Source organism: Poecilia reticulata, linkage group LG18 (genome assembly GCF_000633615.1).
Source record: "Poecilia reticulata strain Guanapo linkage group LG18, Guppy_female_1.0+MT, whole genome shotgun sequence".
Classification (NCBI taxonomy): domain Eukaryota; kingdom Metazoa; phylum Chordata; class Actinopteri; order Cyprinodontiformes; family Poeciliidae; genus Poecilia; species Poecilia reticulata.
Window position 1 is genome coordinate 17,281,681 of NC_024348.1, and position 21,444 is coordinate 17,303,124.

General features: G+C 41.5%; 1 protein-coding gene across 4 annotated transcripts in view; it reads left to right on the plus strand.

Annotated features, from left to right (window-relative positions):
• The first annotated feature begins 2,047 nt into the window (after positions 1-2,047).
• Positions 2,048-21,444, plus strand: part of LOC103480720 (nuclear factor 1 B-type) — an 88,423-nt gene continuing 69,026 nt past the window's right edge. For 2 of the 4 annotated variants that reach the window (XM_008435878.2, XM_008435876.2), the window contains exons 1-2: positions 3,908-4,551; positions 7,713-8,244. In XM_008435878.2, coding sequence (XP_008434100.1) covers positions 4,525-4,551; positions 7,713-8,244 — 559 coding nt within the window. In that variant the 5' untranslated portion in view covers positions 3,908-4,524. Of the gene's footprint in view, positions 2,390-3,906; positions 4,552-7,712; positions 8,245-21,444 lie in introns of those variants that run through there. The other 2 variants (XM_008435877.2, XM_008435874.2) reach the window with 2 other exon arrangements.

A 21,444-nucleotide genomic window follows, 5' to 3' on the forward strand; every position in this document is an offset into this window, starting at 1 on the left:
TGTTACTCTTTCCTCCCTGCTTAGATGTTTCTATGAGTTTTAGGTCAACCTGTAGGTGTTTATCGTTCACCTTCCCTCAGTCTGCCTCTTGCTCCCTTCTTCAGCTGTTCCCAGTCAGCTGATTGCCTCAGCTGCTTCTATTGTCATTCTTTTCCTCAGTATTTCAGCTCTCTTTCCTTTGCTGATTCCTCTTGTCTCATAATCAGTCTTTCATTACTTTTACTTATGTGTGTCTGTGTGTCTTTGTATGTTGTAAGTTATGTTCCTTTGTTTGTTATTGTTCTGATTTGCGACAGTCAATCGCTACGCTTTGGTCATCTTCAAACCTCAAATACATATCCATATAGTAAGGTCTGATATTTTGGTGCTTGTGTTGACAATATAAGAAAAACAAAAACGCAGTAGTTACAGTTATATGTACCTTTAATCACTGTGTATATATTTCTAATATTAATATATTCAGTAAAAATACAGTAAACCTGGATAGCTGATTCAGTTTTTGCATGAGCTTATCAGCATTTTTAAAAAATTCCTTTTGTTTTCCAACAAAGATGATACAATTTTATTATCACATGTTGCTCTCATATTCCCACTGAATGAAGCCTCTGGGCCAAAAACGTATATTTTTTAAGTAAAGGGTACAATTTGCAAAGAAATAATTTTTTTACATGTGTATATACATTATTAAACTTATGGTATAAAATATTTAGGAAAACGAATAAAACCATTTTCTGTCTTAAACCAGTTAGCACAGTATCTTGCTGTTAATACTAAAGAAAAATGTTAGAAAAAGAGCCTCACCACACTAATACCAGACCACGGTATTTAATAGACATTACTCTCTTTGGAAAATAAAGAAATCCAAAGAAACTTGCAATTTTGTTTGCTACCACATGGTGGCGATAAACCCTCGCTAACCAAACGAACCCTTTGAGATGAATATTGAAGCGTACAAGTATTCAGCGGAGTCAAATTAAATTAAACCTGCCTTCTTCGCATTAATGAACACAATTATAAAACAATTTAAAGTTAAAACCATTGCAAAAACGTTTTTATGTGAACCACGCTGTAACATTTTAAAGATAAATAGGATCTGATTGGCAAGAGTAAAGATCAGATAACATCAGTGAAAACTAGACTGAGCTCTTATCTGGCAACACATTAAACAGGTAAGTCTACCTGCATGAAGAACTGAGTCCAAATAATAATTCAGCTTGACCGCACTGACACGTTCAGCTACTGTAAACAGTGTGTTGGTGTTGTAATAATAAATGCGCTCTGGCGCCTCCATTTAGGACATGTGATGCCATTTTTTCGTCTTCTATGATGCATAAAATGTCTTAATAGGGGCATCAACAAGAAAGTTGAGTCTGTTTATAACATTACAGGACATCTGCTACAATATTACTCACCACTGCTGCTTGTTGTTTTTTTCTTATTTCAATGCAATCTTCTACAAAATCATAAAATAAATGTATTATAAAGAGTCAAGACAAGCAAACGTTCGTCTTTATAGCAAATAGTCATAATAACAATAATAGTGGATGTCATTATTATTAGTAGTAGTCTAGTAGTAGTATTTTATTTTCTTTTACTCTTTTTTTTTATTATTCATTAGTGCGGTGTAATGTCCGCCACCGTCCGTCATTGACCTGGCTGTCCAGCAGCGGCTCTGTCAAACAGCAAACAGCCCGTCAGACGAGCGGAAGTGAGGGGCCCAGGGTACATAGGGTCCCGGGGCCACCGCTGCTGGCCAATGAGAAGCGAGAATGTAAACGCTATTACAAAACTGAGGCTGCGTGAAGCTGCTGAGAAACAGATAGATGTCCGCCAGGAAATGGAACTTTCAAAATAAGAGCACGAGACAACCTGTTTCACCCACGGAATGAGATATTCATACCAATCACAGACTTTGCCGTAGTGAGCTTTTAATTGGGCTTTTATTTAGAAAAGCTGCCTCATACGTCTTCCGGTGGGGCTTCTGTTTAGCCTGACGGCTGTTCGCTGAGAGCCGGAGGGGCGGCAGTCAGTCAGTCAGACAGTGAAAGTGAAGGCGGAGACCAGCCCAGTGCCGAAAACTCAGCCTCTTCTGGATCGCGTTCAACTCCCCCCCTTAAAAAAAAAAGAAAAAAAAAAGAACCCGATCCAAAAACTGAGACCTGAAGAGGAAGGAAAACAAGAAAAAAAAAAGACGAGGTGCTCCTAACTTCTTTTCACCTCTGTCTGCCAAGAATTGTCTTCCGGTGTTGACTTTTTGTTGTTGTTGTTGCACCGCAAGAGAAAAGGGGCTCCAAACAAAGTTGAGCGTGAGAAATGTGAAGCTACCGGCTTGTGTGTTTCCAACCAGGCTCCAGGACTCCCCCATTAATCCATGCAGTACAGTGCAATGGTACGTGAACATGGGTTATATTACTGCTTTCAAATGTTGTGATACCGCTGTGTTATGTATAATTTCTTTTTTTTTTTTTTTTTTCATGCGATATCTTTATATGTTGTTCTTTCTGCCGCTGCGTGGTGGAGAAAGCAGCAGAAAGTTCCCTGAACTTGGCGCAGATAGCCTCCTCATTCCCTCTGGTGTGTGTGAACTTTGTGCGGACTGTTGACAGCTCTCTGGGACCCGCAGAAACACGTGTGCGGCTGCAGAGCAACAATGTTTAACTTTAGGTGCCTTTTTGTGCAAAACACGACCGTATGCATGCAAAAATATACACACTATGTGCACGTTTCACTTGATTTTTATTAGAAGCAGGGGCGCAAAGCAGGGGGGGTTCATAGGGGGCTGTTTTCATACCCCAAAATTAGCAGACAGGTTGTCTTAAGTGTGTAAACCTTTTAAAATATGCAATTACATAATAAAAATAAAGGTTGAATTAGTTATTACCCCTCCTTTTTCTAGTGGCGCCCTCAGCATAAAGTGTCTATTAGAAATGGATAAAAACATAAATGTCTTGTTTTTGATCCATTCACAATTTCTAATTGGAAACCAGTTATTTAAAAAAGTATTTGATTTTGTTGTAAAGTACAAAAAAAAAACAACCTACATTTGAACTAAAACAGTTGAGCAAAAATTAGAATGTACTTATCTCCAGTTTAAAATAATAAAAACCTGAGTCTGTTATATATTTTTTACCATAGGGGGCGCAATTTCTCTTCTACACTGTGTTTTCTTTTTATTTCAACAAAACAAATATCAATAATCAAGAACGTGGGAAATTATTATTTTAAACAAATGTTTGTTGCGTTTTTTAAAAATATGTGATGTCACGAGGTGACGTCACCTCAGCTCAAAACGTGCTGAGGTGTAAGAATACTATTTTATGTTTTGAAACCCCCCCAAAAGAGGAATTTTTTGCTTAGAGAAATGAAAATTTGCTTTTACTGATTTATTTTGTATTTCCATAAGCAATCTATTTAAAAAAAAAAAATGCAAAATTTGGTTGTTTGTTACCGAGTTTTACTAATTTGGTTGTAAATGATAATTTTGCTAAATCATACACCACCCATATAGGGGCGTTATTTATTAAACGTAACCTATTACCTAAGAACAATAACAACAACAACAACAACAACAACAAAAGTGAGTTGATGCCAAAAACCCAGACGTGCACATGAAAAGTTTGCTTCAACTTGGGAGCGATCTAAGCTGGGAAAGGAGGTTGGAAATGTGCTTTTTTTTATCCTGTGTGGCCGAAGCTTTGGTCCAAAGTCCCCGAAGCTCATAAAATAATTCAGCCAAAGTGAGGGGAGTAAATGAATTGTGTGCTGAAGGAGAGGAGGGAAGGTGCCGAGGGGGAGGTGGATGTGACTGAAGGAGAAGAAGGAGAGGGAGGAGGAGGAGGAGGAGGAGGAGGGGTGTGACTGTGTAATTACGCGCTCGCGAGAGACAGAGAGAGAGAGAGAGGACGGGGTTAGAAAAAAAAGAGGGGAGAGGAAAAAAGTTGGATCTGATTTGCTGGAATCGCGCAGGACCGACTGAAGGTGGAAGCGCTCGGTTTCATATCGGCTCTGACTGGAAGCTTTTAGCAGGGGGCGAACCGTCCCGGCACTCTGCGCCCTGCGAAGCGCCGCGAAGCTCCGCGCAGAGAGAGAGAGAGAGAACGAGAGAGAACGAGAGAGAGAGAGAGAACGAGAGAGAGAGAGAGAGAGAGAGAGGACGAGAGAGAGAGAGAGAGAGAGAGAGAGAGAGAGAACACGTCGTAGCGGCGGAGCACGCACAGCTCCAAGTTGCTTCTTCTACTTTTACATGCCAGCTCCTGCGTATTAAAAACACAAGTCCTATTTTTTTTCCCCCCTCCGCGGTGGCGACAATCTTTGGATCGAGACTCTTCATGGATATTCTTGGATAATTTCCCTTCGGATTGCTGCTCCACACGAGTACACACACACACACACACACACACGCACACACACCGTCTCTCTTCTTGCATGGTGCGCACCGATCGGTCCAGGACGATGGAGTGATCGGAGGAATTAGTCCACCTACAATCACTTTTTCTTTCTCAGTGTGCTCAGCGCCGTCTCGACATGTATTCTCCGATTTGTCTAACTCAGGTACTCGTGTCTGTTTCTTCTCATTTCTTTTTTTTTAAATTATTATTGTCTTGCTTGTTTTGTAAAGTATGTAGTTGGAGCGAGTTTGGCACATGTAGGTTGGATACAAGGTCCTGTATGCGCGCTCTGAATCTGCAATGTTGGAAACTCTTTTTTTTTTATTAATTAAAAAAAAAACCTGAACATAAAGGAGTTATTATTGATAAAATATTAACTAATTACTTTAGGGCTTTTATTGTAATTTATATGGTATAATTACTACCACGTCAAAAACAATAACAGAGTTTGACTGTAAAATCAGACACTAATTTATTTACTTACCTCGAATAAAATGCAGGATGAACTGTAATTTATGTCACTGCTCAGTTGTGCAATCCCCGGTGCATGTTTCTAAAATCATTCAAAGTTTACTTATTTAGTTCACCTCCTTTATTTAATGTCCTTAAATTACACTTGCTTGGAGTTTTTCTTTTTTCTTCCATCAGAATGCATACTTAAATCTGCAGCAGGATCATTAAAACCAATTATCCAGTGCAGAATGCAGCAGCTTTACTGTAAAAGAATCACAAACGGTGGAGTGGAGTGGCGTGCCGTGCGTTGCCTCAGCAGTGCAGAACCGTCCTGAATCCAGTCATTTAACTGTTTAAATAACAAACAAATCGCTTTACAGTGACTGATTAGGCTTGTAGTTGAAATGTGCCTGGTGTTTTAAATTCAGCTGTAAAATGAATGTGCTTATAGGGCATCGGTGCCAGCTGAGCTGGAAAAAAACCCAAACAGTCGTTTCCAGGCTTACATAAACTGCTTTGAATGATTACTACAGTTGCTGTTGTGGCTCTATTTTGCAACAATTTTTATTACTATTTTTTTTAGTTCTTGTTCAAATTAAATTATAATATTTCAGTAAAGTTGGTGTCATTTTAGCTTACAGAAGTGTATTTTGCAGAAGTGTGAATAATTTGCTAGTTTTTCTGTAAAAAAAAAACCCACAAAAGAAACAAACAAACAAAAGAAATTGTCTCCACGGCGAAATGCCGTATCTTACATCAACAATGAATGAAGCTTTGGCAGTGTGTCAATTTTAACACTCAAACAACAAGTTATTTCAATTCTTCTTAAAATAATCACTCTAGTTGTGTATTTAAAAAAAAAAATCACATCTATTAGTGCTTCAGTTCTCGTATTTCTGGATTTCTTAGATTCAAAGTTGTTTGTTTTTTTCCCCTCATATGCTCCCACTTACCTCAACCTGCTGCTGTGACACCTGAATCTCCCCACTGTGTGACAATGCAGTTACATTTCTGTTTGATTCCATCCTTATCTGTGTATTGAGTTAGTCTTTGATAAGCTTCCTCATTAGTTTGCCTCCATTACGCACGTTTGCTCCATTCCTCTAACTTTTTCCACACGCTTGCCGTGGCTAACCCGCTCTGCTCTTTACGTGTCCCCGCAGCCCCGTTCCCAGAGAAGTATGTGTTATTATTTTTTATTCCAATAAAAAAAAAACCCTCTTCAGTGGTGCTGGGAGAAGATAAGGCTACTTTCTCTTCAGGAAGATCACATGCACCGATAAGGTTGATTCAGCGCTTGGACAGGGGTTGCTGCAGACTGTTTTGGCTGACTCAGTGTGACTGTTTATATTTTACTTGGCATAAGTTAGTGATTGACTGAGATGCGGTTTAGTTTGTGCTTAAGAGGATTGTGCTTTTATGGCTCTAACTGAAGTGCGCCGCTCAGGCCCTGGCCAAGTCATTTATCTTCACAGCTCTAGGCTTTGTTAGCCCGCTTAAAGAAAAAAATAATAATGACTGTTGTTGAAATATTTGAAGTCGTTTCTTGAACAAGAAGCATATTTTTTTCTCTCTCTCTCTCTCTCTCTTTTTTTTTTGTAGAAAGAGCTTCTTTTCAGGACATTTGGTAGAATTTCAAAGTTTACTTTCGTCGTTTTTTTTATCGGAGGTGACATTTAAAATAAGCTCCGATGATCATTTTTGCAAAACCCTCCAAATGGAAGGCTGCACGGTTTTCCCTCAGCGTGACATCTCGCTTTTAAAACTAACAAAGCCGCTCTCCGCTTCGGCTGACGAATGATTACATCGTGCGATTTGGACGCTGAAGCAAAGTTTGACTGTGCAGAGACGATATGTGGCTTCCAGCGGCATGCAGGCACACACACACACACACACACACACACTCGTACACTGAGAGTGGATTTCTGTGGTTTCCCATCGCCCGCTTTGCCTGACTGCCTTCAAAAAGAACAATGTGTGGTTTGACTCCTCAAAAGCCTGCTTAAACAAGAGGAGGAGGATGGGGGGAGTTGGGGCGGGGGGCGGTTGCTGCTTACGCTTATTAAATTTGACATTTTAATGACCTGAAAGCTAAGATAATTCCACGTTTCCGTTTCTCACCTGGAGGAGCTGCAGTTTGTGACCGGATTGTTCGCACCATCCTGACGACAAAGAGCAGGAGTTCATGAAAACTGTGTCAGGATTACTGACACGTTACCCTTATTTAAAAAAATTAAATAGAATCTAAAGAGACTCATCAAATGCAAAAAAAAAAATTGCCCCAAAGTTGTTGTTTTTTTGTTCCCAAACAATATATAATAATTTTTTTTTTATCAAAGTTTTCAAAGTATGCCTATCACAGTGGGAAAAGTCAGTCGTGTTAAAAATCTCATATTTTTTTCTAATCTTAGAATAACTTATTAGAATAAAAAAGCTTTGTAAATATTTAGAAGTTATAGATTAGTTTTGTAAAAAAAAAATAAAAAATCACCTGAGTTTTTGTATGAAAATGCATAAAAACAGCTGACGTGTCGTTTTCTGTCTGTCTGTGAAGAAGAACCGTCTTAACATGGGACTCTGTGACTCCATCCTGTCCAGAAGCTCATCCTCTGTTCTTAGTGACACGGGATAAGTTCACTGTGGAAGAGGGAGAGTTTGATGAGTGGCCCGCAGCATGACCAGAAAATACAAATCCTGACAAAAATGATGAGATTTTATTTTTTTTTTTTGTCAGACTTGCAGAAAAATAGTAAAACACAAAATTATTTTATTCGTGATCTGACGTCCCTCCTGTTAATAAAAAAAAACCCTTTTTTTTTTTACTGAGATGATTAAATTTCTTCCCTCTCTTTTCCCCTCCGACCCCTCCAGGATGAATTTCATCCCTTCATCGAGGCGCTCCTCCCTCACGTCCGTGCCATCGCCTACACGTGGTTCAACCTGCAAGCCCGAAAGCGCAAGTACTTCAAGAAGCACGAGAAGCGGATGTCGAAGGACGAGGAGCGCGCCGTGAAGGACGAGCTCCTGGGTGAGAAGCCCGAGGTCAAGCAGAAGTGGGCCTCCAGGCTGCTGGCCAAGCTGCGGAAGGACATTCGGCAGGAGTACCGGGAGGACTTTGTCCTGAGCGTGACGGGCAAGAAGCCGCCGTGCTGCGTTCTGTCCAACCCGGACCAGAAGGGCAAGATCCGCCGGATCGACTGCTTGCGGCAGGCCGACAAAGTCTGGCGCCTGGACCTGGTGATGGTCATCCTCTTCAAGGGCATCCCTCTGGAAAGTACGGACGGCGAGCGGCTTGTCAAGTCTCCACATTGCACCAACCCAGCACTTTGTGTCCAGCCTCACCACATAACAGTATCGGTCAAGGAGCTGGACTTGTTTCTAGCATACTATGTCCAGGACCAAGGTACGTTCAACCTCAGACTGTGTGTGCGTGCGTGTACGCGTGTGTGTGTGCGGGTGTATATATAGATGTGTTTGTGTGATGGTTTGGTGAGGTCAGGGGTCACATGTGTTAGTTTCTGACTCAGTCTGGGCTGCGGTCATCGCTGTTTGTGCCAGACAAGTAAACACCAGAAATGTGAGCAGCAGAACTGCTGAAACACATTCATTTTTTTATTTTTTTTTCATGAACGGCTCATTATTGAGCAAAAAAAAAAAAAAAAAAAACTAAACTAAATGTGTTTCCAATACGAAACATTTCTAACTTGGTCTTAGCAGCCGCAGCAGCAGCAGCAGCAGCTCCAGCTCCAGCTCCTGCTCATGTCAAGCCATTGTTGCAGAGTGTGTGTGTTTGTCTGCACACGGAGCCACGCTGGCTTGCACAAACCAACACACACACACACCCTTCAGTTCTGCCTGTCGGGCCGGATAAACACTGACGTTTACAGAAAGCTGTTGCACAAATGCAGGACGGCACAAGTGGATTATTTTCTGATTATTACGGGTCAAAATTACGTTTTCTTTTAAATCTTAAAAAAACTCGTTGGTTTTAATAGAAAGCAAGAGAGCAGCATGGATCAGGATTTTTTTTATTTTTTAAAAATAATTTCTTTATCTATAGATTTGCTGTTGAGGAAACAGCATGAATTATTTTTTCAATTTTCAGCCATAAGAATTGGACCAGTTTTCCCCTTAAAAAGCTCTGACTGGATTTTGGCAGGTCAAACAAACTCAATTCAGTTACAAATTTCAAAATATCCTCAATTCGTAACAAATATTGCCTTATGGCATTTGTTTGAATCCAACCAAACAGACAGATTCGAAATTAGTAACGTTAATTCCGATTAGGTCTCATCATCAAACAATTCAGGCAACTTCTGTGGCAATAAAGAGTCTGAGCATTTTAATGTAAAGCTGATTGATCCTGATGATTGAAAACACTAAAATGATGCTGAAAATTATAGATTTTTCACCCCATTCATTAAATTTCTTAAAATTAAGTTCCCACATTATTCTTACTCCGAAAATCATCTACCCTAGCAGGTCCTTTAATGTGTTGATTAAATTAATGTGAGACGTTAACGGGAATATTCCCATAATCTCTTCATTTCCTGTCAGATTTAAACTGCGAACCTTCGTCAACCTTCTGGAGAACAAGTTGTAGACGCTGGGGGGAAAAAATACAAGTCGATTAATATTGAATTCAGCAGATCTAACCTCCAAAAAAGACTAGAAATCACGATCAAGACAGGATTTTTAAGATATGTGTTTCTCCATCTCAATTCTTTCTTAATTTATATCAGAACACGTCCAAGTAGGAACATTCATGCTGACATAGAAACATTTAGCATCTTAAATTACTATGAGCTCAGATTGTTTTGAACAGAAATAATTTAGAAAATAATGATATTTTTTTTAATTTTGATTTAGTTTTAGAGATCTGAATCAGAGTATTTGTAATTGTTCTGGTTATAGCAGGTAAAATATAGATAAAAAAACACGTTTTATTGCTTTTTTAATGAAATGCATGAAAACTGAAATTTCCCACTAATTTTAGTCTGTGAATGCATCAAGCAAAAGGTTTATTTTTACGCATTTATATAAAATAATATAAATGAAATTAATGGGAGCATCCCTTTTTTTTTGTTGGATTCAAAATTAAAATCCTCCATTGATGAAACTGAACTTTTTTTTTTTTTTTAGCTTTCATGACATAAATCTTGAGTATCAGGCAGAAAAATTCTGATCACCTCAGATTTTTTTTGTTCTTATTTCTAAACACACCTTTAGATTTGTGCTGAATTGTCACATTTAGTTAATTTCTTAAAACCTTATTTAAGAGTTGAGTATTTCTACGTATTGCATATTGTGTTGGAATAAATTCAAGTAAGCTGTCGAATAAATTTCCTAAAATTGAAAAAAGATTAAATTAACCTATTTGAGATTAAATTTATAGTCAGAGAGATTTTATTTTTCTCTTCAGTTTTCACACTTTGTCACGTGAAAACTAGCAGCAAAGAAAAATAACTTAACTTTTTTTTTTTGCTAAAATTCTCTGTGATTTTGCAACTTTGAGTGTGACGAGTTGTAATTTCAGCAGCCATCCGACCAAATGCGACTCCTTCATTTCCTCATACCTCGTCGGTCTCACTCTTCTAAAGTTCCTTTTCTCTGCTGACAGCACAGGAATGCCTCCCCTCCTGGGTTTGCTCCACGATGAAATCCCCTTTCACTGAATCTGTAGCCGCAGCATCGAAACGCTCTGCCACTGAGAGGAGGAACGGTGGTTCTAGCTAGCTCATTACCATCAAATCCTGAGCGCCATTTTGTGTTTGATAAGTGCCAGGGAAAGCAGAAGGCACAGCACGGAGACAATAATGGTTGCCACTGGCACCGGGGTTGGCATCAGACCCTCCTTTTGTGTCCTTTGTAGGATGCCACCGCTCCCCTTGTTCTGCATCTGCTGCGTTTTAACCGCTCCTTGCCAACATTTAAAACAACGGCGCTCTTTTTAGCGAGGGGTTTTTATTTTTTTTTTATTCCCTCTCTTTTAGCTGTCAATATTTCTCCTAAGAAAGATGTTTGGGTTTTTTTATTTTAATTTTAATGATCATTTTTAGTGTTTTCACTACAAGAATTGAAAAACGTGTACATTTATTTGTTCCACTTGTGAGTTTAGTTTTTTTTTTTGTTGCAAAAATAAAAAGTCTTTTCCCTTTTCCTTTAAGTCGCCAAGCGGTGCCCAAACTCAGACGGCGCAGCCATGTTGTGGACGGCAAAGCGCTGCGCCGCCATTTTGTTCCACACGGTGCCAGGGAGGCAGGGCGGATCGCCGCCCGACGGTTGTTAGAGGTTCGGAGGTTGGCATCAAACCCTCTTTTGTCTACGTGCAGCGTGCCTTTGATTCGTCGGTTGGCATCCGCAATGCGGTGGGCACACTGGAAAGTTGTTTTTTTTTTTTCCCCCCCGATGGTGGCAGAATGGAAGCCGCCGCCGCCTTTTGTTCAGCTGCAACTGCATGAAACAAACAAACATACAATCAAACACAAAGAAACCAGCAAAATCAGGCTCCGGCTGAAAGAGTATCCACTGTTCAGACTGTGCTTTTAATATATTGTTCTTTTTTGCGTCCCGCTCTGCTGAGCTGCGTAATCGAGCAACAGAAATCATTTCGCCGCCTTTATTTTCTCGTCGGCGTTTTAAAAAAAAATAATAATAAAGAAATAAAAAAAAGAAAAAGCATGTACGTTTCGAGCGGGTTTTGCCGCTAATCCCCGCTGGTTCGTGCCTGAGAAAGGTCGGCAGGTTGGCAGCGAGAGTCCCCGGTGAATTTTGAGAGGGCACTCACAAAAATTCACCCCCTTGTTCTGGGGCACAGACGCGTTTAGCCAGGCTCGGCTGCAGCGCCCATGTGCATGCCCAGATGAATGCCCGCTGGGAAGTAGGCTGAGGGCCTGGAATGAGGGAAGGAGGGGGTCGGGATTCATGGCATCCGTTGTGCCAACTGGCTGTTCAAACCGACTCCTAGCTTCTCACATACACACACACACAACCCCACGCACGCACGCACACACACACACACACACACACACACACACACACACACACACACACGTTCTGTATAGTCACTCCGCTGCACCGTTTTATCTGATTAAACCAGAAGTGCAGTTCTTTTCCCGTCTCTTCTTTCAATCATCTCCTCTCCACACCTGTGCTCGTGTTTTGCATATCCATTTTGACAGCTTGATGGAATAGTTGCAACAAGGCATGCAGATACTCATCGTGTCGGGACGTGTCGCGGGTTCTGTAAGCTTCGCTTTGTGTTTTGCTTCTCTCTTTTTTTTTTTCAGCAACTGTATGTCTCCCGAACTCTTCAGGAGATACGGGGGGCCATTATTTTCTGACATCACAAACAAAACGTACATTTCTGGCTCCGTTACATGTGTGATGAGTAGTCTCTCAGATTAGGGAGCTCCAGTCTGGGTACTTTCAATGTGGTGTGTCTTATTGGCTTGACAAGCTCATAGATTACAGCAGAATTTGCATCACGATGACAGAAGAGAATAAACATTTTCAAACGGATCAGTCCAGAGATGCTGGATCGCTAAATTGAAAACAGGGATCCCTAATGGCTTGAGTGAAGCTTAGCAGACTTGGCGTATGTCTTCACTCAGACTGGAGTTTAGCAGAAAGTTTGCATGAAGGACACGGTCAAACGAATATTTTTACTGGTTATTTGTGAGAAAGCAGACTCTGTGTCGATGAAAAAACAATTTTCCTCAACCAGACCTTAAAAATAAAGCTCTACAGTTGGGACTTTTGGTCCGTTTTCAAGTGCGAATAAATAGTAATCACTGTAGCTATAAATTTTAACGCTGAGTTGGGAAGCCTATAGAGGTCGGGGTCACGCTGCGTTCCCATTACTCCACTGCTGAAAGTTAACACGGCCATAAAACATCATTACCTTGACTTTGTAACTTCTCTTTTTTTCACACCGTCACGATAGTTTTAGAGAATGGATAGATTACCTCTGAATGCAAGCTGACATGTGAATGGAGACCCTGCTTTACGATCTCCAGACTTAACCTTTGGCCCCCGCGACCACCAGCAGTCCTGTCACCCGCCCCCCCAGTCTCATGGGGTCAGGACTTCTGCGGAGGGATGTGGCAGCGCGTCCTCTGAAGTTTAATTGAGCAAAACAGATCAGTGAGAACACGGGTTTCATGGCACGTGGAGGAGGAAGACTTTTTTTTGTTGTTTTGTTTTGTTGTCTGGCGATCCCCTCGTTGACCTCCTCAATCAGGGTCAAACCGCAGCGGTCGAAGGATCACTCATGGTCTTTTGGCAACTGTTTGTCTCCGCTCCCACCCCTCCCACCCGCTCTCTTCTGCCTCCTCTTCTGGTCTGGCTGGTGGTCCCTTGGTTCACTGGCCTAAGTGAGGGGGAGTAATAGGCAGCGCTGGCCTCCTCCCACATCCCTCAACCCCTCGGCCAGGTTGCGATCTTTGTGACCGGCCATTGCGCGCTTGCCACCCCGTGAGAGCTAGCCGCTTGCACGTTGTTTTCCACCCGGCTGCCTCAGAAGCTGTTGGTCAGACGCTTGGTGGTGAGGTCTGACCTTCTGGGTCACAGCGGAGGTCTGTGACTAAGCACAACATCCAACCCTCCCCTTCCTTCACGCTTCCTCTTATCCTCACCCTTAAATCACCCCTGCGGCATGCTGGCCAGCCGAATGATTCTCTCTTTCTCTCTCTCTCTCTGCTTCTTTTTCCAAGTTTCTTTTTTTTTTTTTTTCTCGCTCCCTGGCTTCCCCTCAAGTCTGAGTCTGCGACCCATGACAGCTGTCCTAGACCCAGGCGCTTGGCCAGAGAAACAGTGGCTGAGATCACGCCAGGAGCGTGTTGCAAAGACACCGGGGCCAACCTCAAGTTAATTTTTAAATTTGCTTGGTGAGATTAGGTTTCTCTTTTAGAAGCCAAACAGACTTTGATACTTGGAGATGAATTTTAATTTAGGGAAGAAAAAAAAAGAGTTTAAGCTACAATTCCAGGAAAAAGCCGTATGGAAGAGATCTCCGCAGTGAACTGCGCAACCCTTCCCTTTAGCTTTCCTTCGGTCTTCCTTATTAGTATGCAATAGAGCCTGTGGTGTCTCGCTACGTCTCTCTCAGAGCCATAACCTATCGAACACTTTCTCTCAATCTAATCCACTTAGAACTCCCTCCCAGCTTCACCGCTTGCCTTATTGATTTCCGCTTCCCACTAAATGTCTTCCCGATCCTTTTTCCCGGGAGCTATTTATGTTTTGCAATGCGCTCTTTCTTTGCTCGGTTTTCTAATGCCTCCCTACCTTCATCTCCTCTCTGGGATCTTTGCTTGGTTTCTGACTTCCCTCGGCCTCCTCCTCTCCTCTCCTCTCCCCTCCTCTCCCCTCCTGCTCCCTCTCCAACACCGACCTGGGTGCAGAGCAGCCAGGTTGCCTGGCTCAGTATGAGGCTTGTGTTATTAGCAGCGGGGCTTTGCTCGAGCAAATACCTCAAGGCTTAAACAGGCCGTGTTACCTCCTTAGCCCTCTTTTGTGTTCCCTGTGTACATAAATTTCCATGGAAACAAGGCAGCCCGGAGCAGAGGCCACGGAGAAATGTGGATGCTTTGCTTCTCTTTTTTTTTCTCCTGGCTAAATTTACAACTCCCTCTCCTGCTTCGCTACGCTGTGTTTAATGTGCTTGGGTCACAGTTTGCCCTGTTGCATCCAAAAATGGGACAAGGACTTTTTTTTTGTTTGTTTTTTTGGCAATGCAAGCTAAAAGTATTTTTGCTGGAGAGTCTTTTTCCATGTAGTTCAGGAGGAGATGGAGTTTTTGCATTTTTCGGACGCTCTTGTTGAAGGACTGCAGTTCGTGTCATTAGTCCACGGTTAAGATCTCAGCCTCCCAACACTTTCCCAGGCTTTTCCCAAGGACCCCAAATGCATTTCAAATCCCCCTGAGGCCACTTGACTGGAGGACCAGCACCTCCCACTCCCCCCACACCGGATAAATTTCCCACCCCCACCCCCTGTCTGCCAGTCCTCCCCAAATGAAGACAAATGGGTACATTCACCCCCCTGTCCCAGCCACCACACCGTACCTCACTGTCCTTCCTCACAAAGCAGACCCTCTCCCCTCTGCCTGAGCTTCTCCATCCAGAGACTGCCCTTCTCTTCTTTTTTAACGGAGAAGCGCAACTGCTTGGAAAAACTTGGTGTTGTCCCATCTGCCTGCAAGACTGATCAAGTAAGACAGCAGGATCTGGGCTGAAAAGAGGGATAAGAAGGTTCAGACGGGAGACACAAAAGTGTCAGAGAACTTGTAAGAGGATGTTTTTTTTTTTCTTTTTTTCAAGTTGGTCAGGAGAAAAGGACCCTCAAGTATCAGAATGAGACTTTCATGCAAAAGCCAGTTCCTTTTAGCCCGGACGGAGGCTGCTGAACGACTAATGAAGGGGAGAGAGAATGGGAAGGGGTGGTAGGTGAGGTGTTATGGGGGAACTTTGAGCAGGAACAGACAATCACTTTGGTTTCCCAGGAGACACTGACTTCTCCCTGCATCGCCCCCCACATGCACACCCTTCTTTACGCCGTCAAAGCCTCTTTTCAGTCCAGACAGGGCCGATCCGAGGCTCAGAGTGATGGGTGTCTCTTCTTTTGTCTCTCGGTACAGTACGCCCCATTGCTGCGACGGCTCGACGAGACCCGGGCGAGACAGCAGAAGAAAGGCCCGTCGTTGCACTGCTGTGCGAAGTGTACTTTAGGCCGAGCGTTTTGTTGTTGTTGTTGTTGTTTGGACCCTTAGGTTGGGCGGGGGTTGTCGGGTTGAATCCTCCAGAGGATTTCTTTTCAAAGTCGATGCAGCAGGTCGTCGAGGGGTTACGGGGTTTAAAGTTTGGGAACGGCCTGCTTGGGACTGATTCATCAGGAACCCCATTGAGTTGTCAGAAGACGTGCGCTCCTCCCTCGCATATGCCAGTTTGACTCCTAGAAATAGTGCCAAGTTTGGAAAACAACTGTCATAGCAGAAGATCTTTGGGTTCTTTAAGGTTTGCGTTCATGATAACACCCTTACCTACTCAAAGTTGGAGGACTCTGAGCATCTTACTTTGTTGCCCTAACCTGTGGGTCAGCATCCCTTTTAAGAAAATGACTGCTTAACAGCAGAGACTGTGGACTGTGGGAATTGGGAGTACAGTGAGAAAACCACCTTATGCAGACGGAGAGTATGCAAACTCCACTTTCAAAGATGCGGGCCAAATAACTTTAAACCATTCCTGTGGTCCTAAAGTGACCAAGGTTTTATGAAACAGAGATGTAGATAGAGTGACATTGTGGTCCCTCACACGCAGCTGTAACATATTACAGTTCCTCCAGGATTTTGTGATTTTTTTTTGTTTTTTGTTTTTTTTGCACTCAAAATCACTGATTTTGTTGTTACTTTTGAAATATTTGCAAGGAATTTTGCGATACATTTTCCTCATTAAACCCCGTCCAAAAGTACTGGTTGCATAATTTTCTGCCACTCCTGGAGAGCAGAGGGATCCTGCTTCACTGTGTCCTTTGTGCTTGTGTATGATGGTAAATGTGTCTTTTTGTTCCTCGCCACATCAATCATGAAATATAACTTCACATCAAGTACAGTGGAGGCAGCAGTGTAGCCAAAGTAAGAAGTACTGCGAGTTAGTCACTTCTGCGGAAAATCTAGATACTATAAAGTCAAGACATCGAGATGAAGATGTCTATTAATGTCTGAATGTGGTTAATCAAATCAAGCCCCATTTTTAATGTGGTTGAATAGAAAATCCTACTTTAATTGATCAATTATTGTAGGAAAGGTTATGTACCTGCAACAAAACCCAATAAACGCTCTGACGTAATTGGGAAACACTGAAACTACAAAGAAACTACATAAAAATCCTTCACTTCAGGAACACCAAAACAGCAGATGTTACAGATTTTCTGCAGAACAAATAATATTCACTCTTTCCTAATGAATCTTTTGTTCTTACGTAAACATAATAGGAGGTTTAATATCGATGTCAGAGGTAAAAAAAACATTCGCAGGCAATAACGGTACGACCGTAAAATCTCAATTCGCTGCAGTCCCGTTAGATTTGAATTCAGACCGACAATCAAAACCTTTAATCAAAGTTTGGATTGTTTTTTATGGTTTAAAAATGTTGGTTCGGGTCTGTGTTGACTTTTAGGCAGAGCCCTTTAACTAGGCCCTGATTTTCATTCGAGGAAGAGAAGAGTTTGTTACCAACCCTGTGCAACTTCGCCTCTGATTTATTGAAATGCCCTCCAGTTTTTCCCTCCTTTCGCCAACGTCTCAGGGCTCCAACTGGTTACAACTCTGAGGAAACCTCTCCTTAATTTAAATGCAAAAAATGCACGTTAAGACACGCTATTGCTTACATATGCCTTTAATCTTCTGCGTGCAGAAACAAATCGACTTCAAACATTAGATTATTACACACTAGCAGTTTAAAACGTGGCGTTTAGAGTCTGTTAGCGGCTGCTCTTTAGTGCTCTGACATCTGTGAGGGAAAACACGGAAAGTGAGAGTCTTTTAAAAGCTTGTTCCAGATTTACCATGTGTAGATTGTAATTAGGCCTTCAACATGTGTGCGTACCTACAACCGACAATTATGCTTGCGGATTTGCACCAAAAAAACAACTCTACCCTTTTATAATGAGTTATCAGGCTAAAACAGTCTGGTGCGTGCAAATAAAACACAGATCCTGGCTAATTTCAGGTTTGCTGTGATGTAACAACAGATTTTCACTTTTAACTGGCCTCGCTCTTCTTGAGAAGTTGTTGGAGAAAACCCTTCCTGACCTTTGGATGAAGAATGCACAACCTCATCATTTCCCTCCATGGGATCCCGGCCGGGTTTGCTCGGTGTTTCCGAGGAGGAACATCTCCATCTGCTTAAACAGGCCTGTTCTGCAAATGTTTTAGACATTTTCCCTGCTTTTTTCTCTCTCTCTCTCTCTCTCTCTCTCTCTCTCTGTCTCTCTCTCTCTCTCTTCTTTTTGCAAAACCTCTGGCTGTAACTCGGGATTGCCATATGTGTCTTGTTAAAGGCAGTTATGACAAATGGCAGCAGCTGTACAAACTAATCTCTCTGTAGCTTTCACACATGGCGCCCAATTAACAATGGGCCACTGTGGCCCTAATCCATGGTGCAGCTATCCTCTGGTCCGTCTCGCAGAGCCTAAGCGCCCCTGGAGACCCTTTCCCTCCGCGCTCCGACCAGCCAGCCTACCCTTTTTACTACGCTCGGAGGGGAGCTGGTGGCGGCGGCGGCGGCGAGCTGCCCTGGGCCTCTTGAGATGCAGTAGCCATGTTGTTTGTTTCCATCCTGGGAATCCTGGTTCCTGACGCTCTAGAGTCTGGGTTTTAAATGTCACGTTGGAGCTCTTGAGGATTAGGTTGCCTCCCTGTGAAAACACGCCGCTCTTCTAGGCTTTAACTACAACACATTTGAGCGCTTCGACTCCTACATGTGAAGTCGAAGGAGTACAGTGCATGCTGGCGGACATCGATTCATGAAAGTAAACTGTGGGAGGTGGAGATTTGTGGAGATTTGCCTAAGCCATGCGAAAGTCTTCATATCCCTTGAATTTTATTTTTGTTTTTGTCAGATTTCAACCACAAACTTCAGTGTATTTTATTGGGATTTCATGTGATGCACCAAGACAAAGTAGTTCATAATTATTCATATATATACACATAATATTAAAGTGAATGGAAAAGAGGGGTTTTTATTTAATTTTTTCACAAATGAAGACCTGCAAAAGTAGAAAACATTAAATAAAATGGGTGTTTTTAGTTCAGAAACTACCTGACTAGTTCATTCTAGCGTCCATGTAATTAATTTTTTCAGCAAAGTGCGCTGTGGTGATGGGAGCATCGTGCTTTTTCCCCAGTCTGTAGAAGGAAGAAGGTCAGAGTGTTGTTCTCAAACACTCTTTGACCATTTTCACAGAGATTAATGCACTTTATAAAGCATAATTGCAGCAAAATCTGGTTGTTGTGTGACGAATATTACAAATTTCAAGGTTTATGAATACTCCTCCGAGTCACTGCACTTCAGTCCCTTGTCTAATGGAGCTAAAGCATCGACTTCTTTTACTTATAAAGACTAAACAATGTTAGCTGATTGCTGCTGACAGGACTTTTTAACTTATTAATTGACCAAACAACTCTTCGTAAATCTGCTTCGCATGAACGCCTTTAATTTAGCGAAATCTTCATCTCTATCCGAGAGCACGCCAGCCGAGCCTTACGTGACTCTGCTTAAGTGTCTCCTGTTCAGAGTTAGATTACAGTTAATAATTCAAGATATGTTGGGGTTCAACACAAGTGGGAACTGTTGTTTCCGAATTTTCTTCACCCCGCTTCAAAACAAAGCCACAAAAGGGGGGAGCCTGCGACTGGGAAGGCGGGCGCTGAAAGGTTGACGGCTATCAGGAAAACATTGCTGGACGTTGCCAAAATCCATGACATGAATGAAACAAATGGACGACGGAAAATGAAAATGGTTGGGGTGTGAGCTCTGGCAGGCAGAACGAAACCAGTGCCAATTGTTATGAATGAGGAAACTGCTGCTGAGCTAATGTTAAAAAAAAAAAAAAAAAAAACTTTTTTCCCTTTTTTTTCAGCCACAATTTAAGAATAATTAGGCGAAGGCTGGCCTTCGGGGTGGTGGTTAGAAAAAACCACATGTGCAAAGGCAGACAGTGACACACAGAAGACAAACAAAGGAAGTTTAATGGGCCAAATTATATGATTGTTGGTTATGTGTAAAAACACGACGCATCAATCCTAAAAGAGCTGAAAGTGGCATTTCTTTACACCTATTTGATTTATTTAATGAATGTACGTTCATTAACCAGCACCGGTGGTAAAAAAGCCTTAAAATAAAATTGGTTGCAGCTGCATATCACGCTGAAGAGATTAATGAAAAACCCAACCTTAAGCGAAAGAGAGAGAGAAAGGGAGAGAGAGAAATCTTTGTCATTGTTCCAACATAAAATGTGAAGTAGTGCAACAAAATTAGTCTACTGAGCCAAACAAGGTGCAAAGAAAAATGCTTTGACAACCTCCCTACCCAAAACCTACGCAAAAAAATAAAAAGCACAGTTTAGAACGCAGAAATAGAGCAGCCATAAATAACATTTATAAAAAATAAAAGCACATGTATGTGAGGTGGAATCACATTTTTTTTAAAAACTAAACATTTTTGCTCCTTCCTTAAAAAATTTGTGACAGAAGTGTAGATTTTATTCTGGGTTTTTTTAAGTTAATTTGGATACTTAGGAACTTTTAAGTTGTTATCCAAAGCATTCTGTTTTCCTGAAGTAAACAGAATGCATATGGTTACTATTCAATATAGGAAGCACAAGTAAACATATCATTGAATTAAGTCAATGAGTTGCTACAAAGAATAGCTAATCATTTAAACTTACCCAGACTGAAACCTGTCTTGCCAACAATCACAGTGTTGGCAAGACAGGAGAAGTGAGGCAAACAAAAGTATTGTAAATTTGAATCTAGGAAGCTGCAGAATATTTTTTCCGTTTGATTATGCAACAAGAAAAGGTTACTAATTTCAAAGCTTCTTACGCATTTTTATCAGGAGTACACACACGTCTGTCTTAACGAGCTTGTCTTATGTCTTATTTTCTATCCTGCTCATGCTAACATTGTTAGCATGTTTGCTAAGCTAGCTTGCGCTGCTTCATTTCGACCTTTAATCCACAGATACAAATAGTTTCTGAAAAACAAACATTAATTGTTCTAAAAATTTAAGAGTTTTTTAAAACTCATTCATCTATGAATTCTTAACAGAAGTAAATGTTTGTAGGAGAAGAGACTGAAGCCCACTTTGGTGTCGTTACTCTGTATTAGCATGTGTACGAATGAAGCTGGAAAGAAACGGCGTCATTTATTGACTATTAAAATTAAATTCCCACACAGCTGATCCTTTCCAGGGTTTCCCACATTGTATCATAAGCCTGGCGGTTCCACCAGGCTTTACTTGTGCCCCCACCAGGCTTAGCATTGTTTATCTTATTTTTCTCTTTAATTATTGCCTTTTTAAAAAGACTTTATATTTGGAGTTTTGGTATTAATCTTCCAGTCTTCCAATAACTCATAACTATCAAGTGATATTTTCAAATTTTCTTGTCAACTTTAAACATTTTTTAAAATAATAAACAAAAGAGACTGTAACATCACAGAAAACGACATACCGGGTCATGACGAAGCAGGACACTGTGAATTGCACACCTTTAATCACAGCACAGAAACAGAACAGCACCAGCATCAGAGTGCATGAATGTGTAAATAATTTATTAGAATGTAAAACACTTTGGAGTCCTAAGACTTGATAAATTCCCATGCAAACACAGGCCATTTACTCTTCAATATATTGACTGTTCGGACCTGACTGAATTTTTCTAAACTGATAACAGATTCTTTAGCGTCCAGTGATTTATGCAACCTTCACTTTGTGAAGAAGCTCCTAGGTTCTCCCAAAGAAAATAGATGAAATCTCGTCCCATCTCCAGTTTTGACTCATAAGCTAAATTTATTGGTTTCTACGTGCTGCCAGGTCAGGTT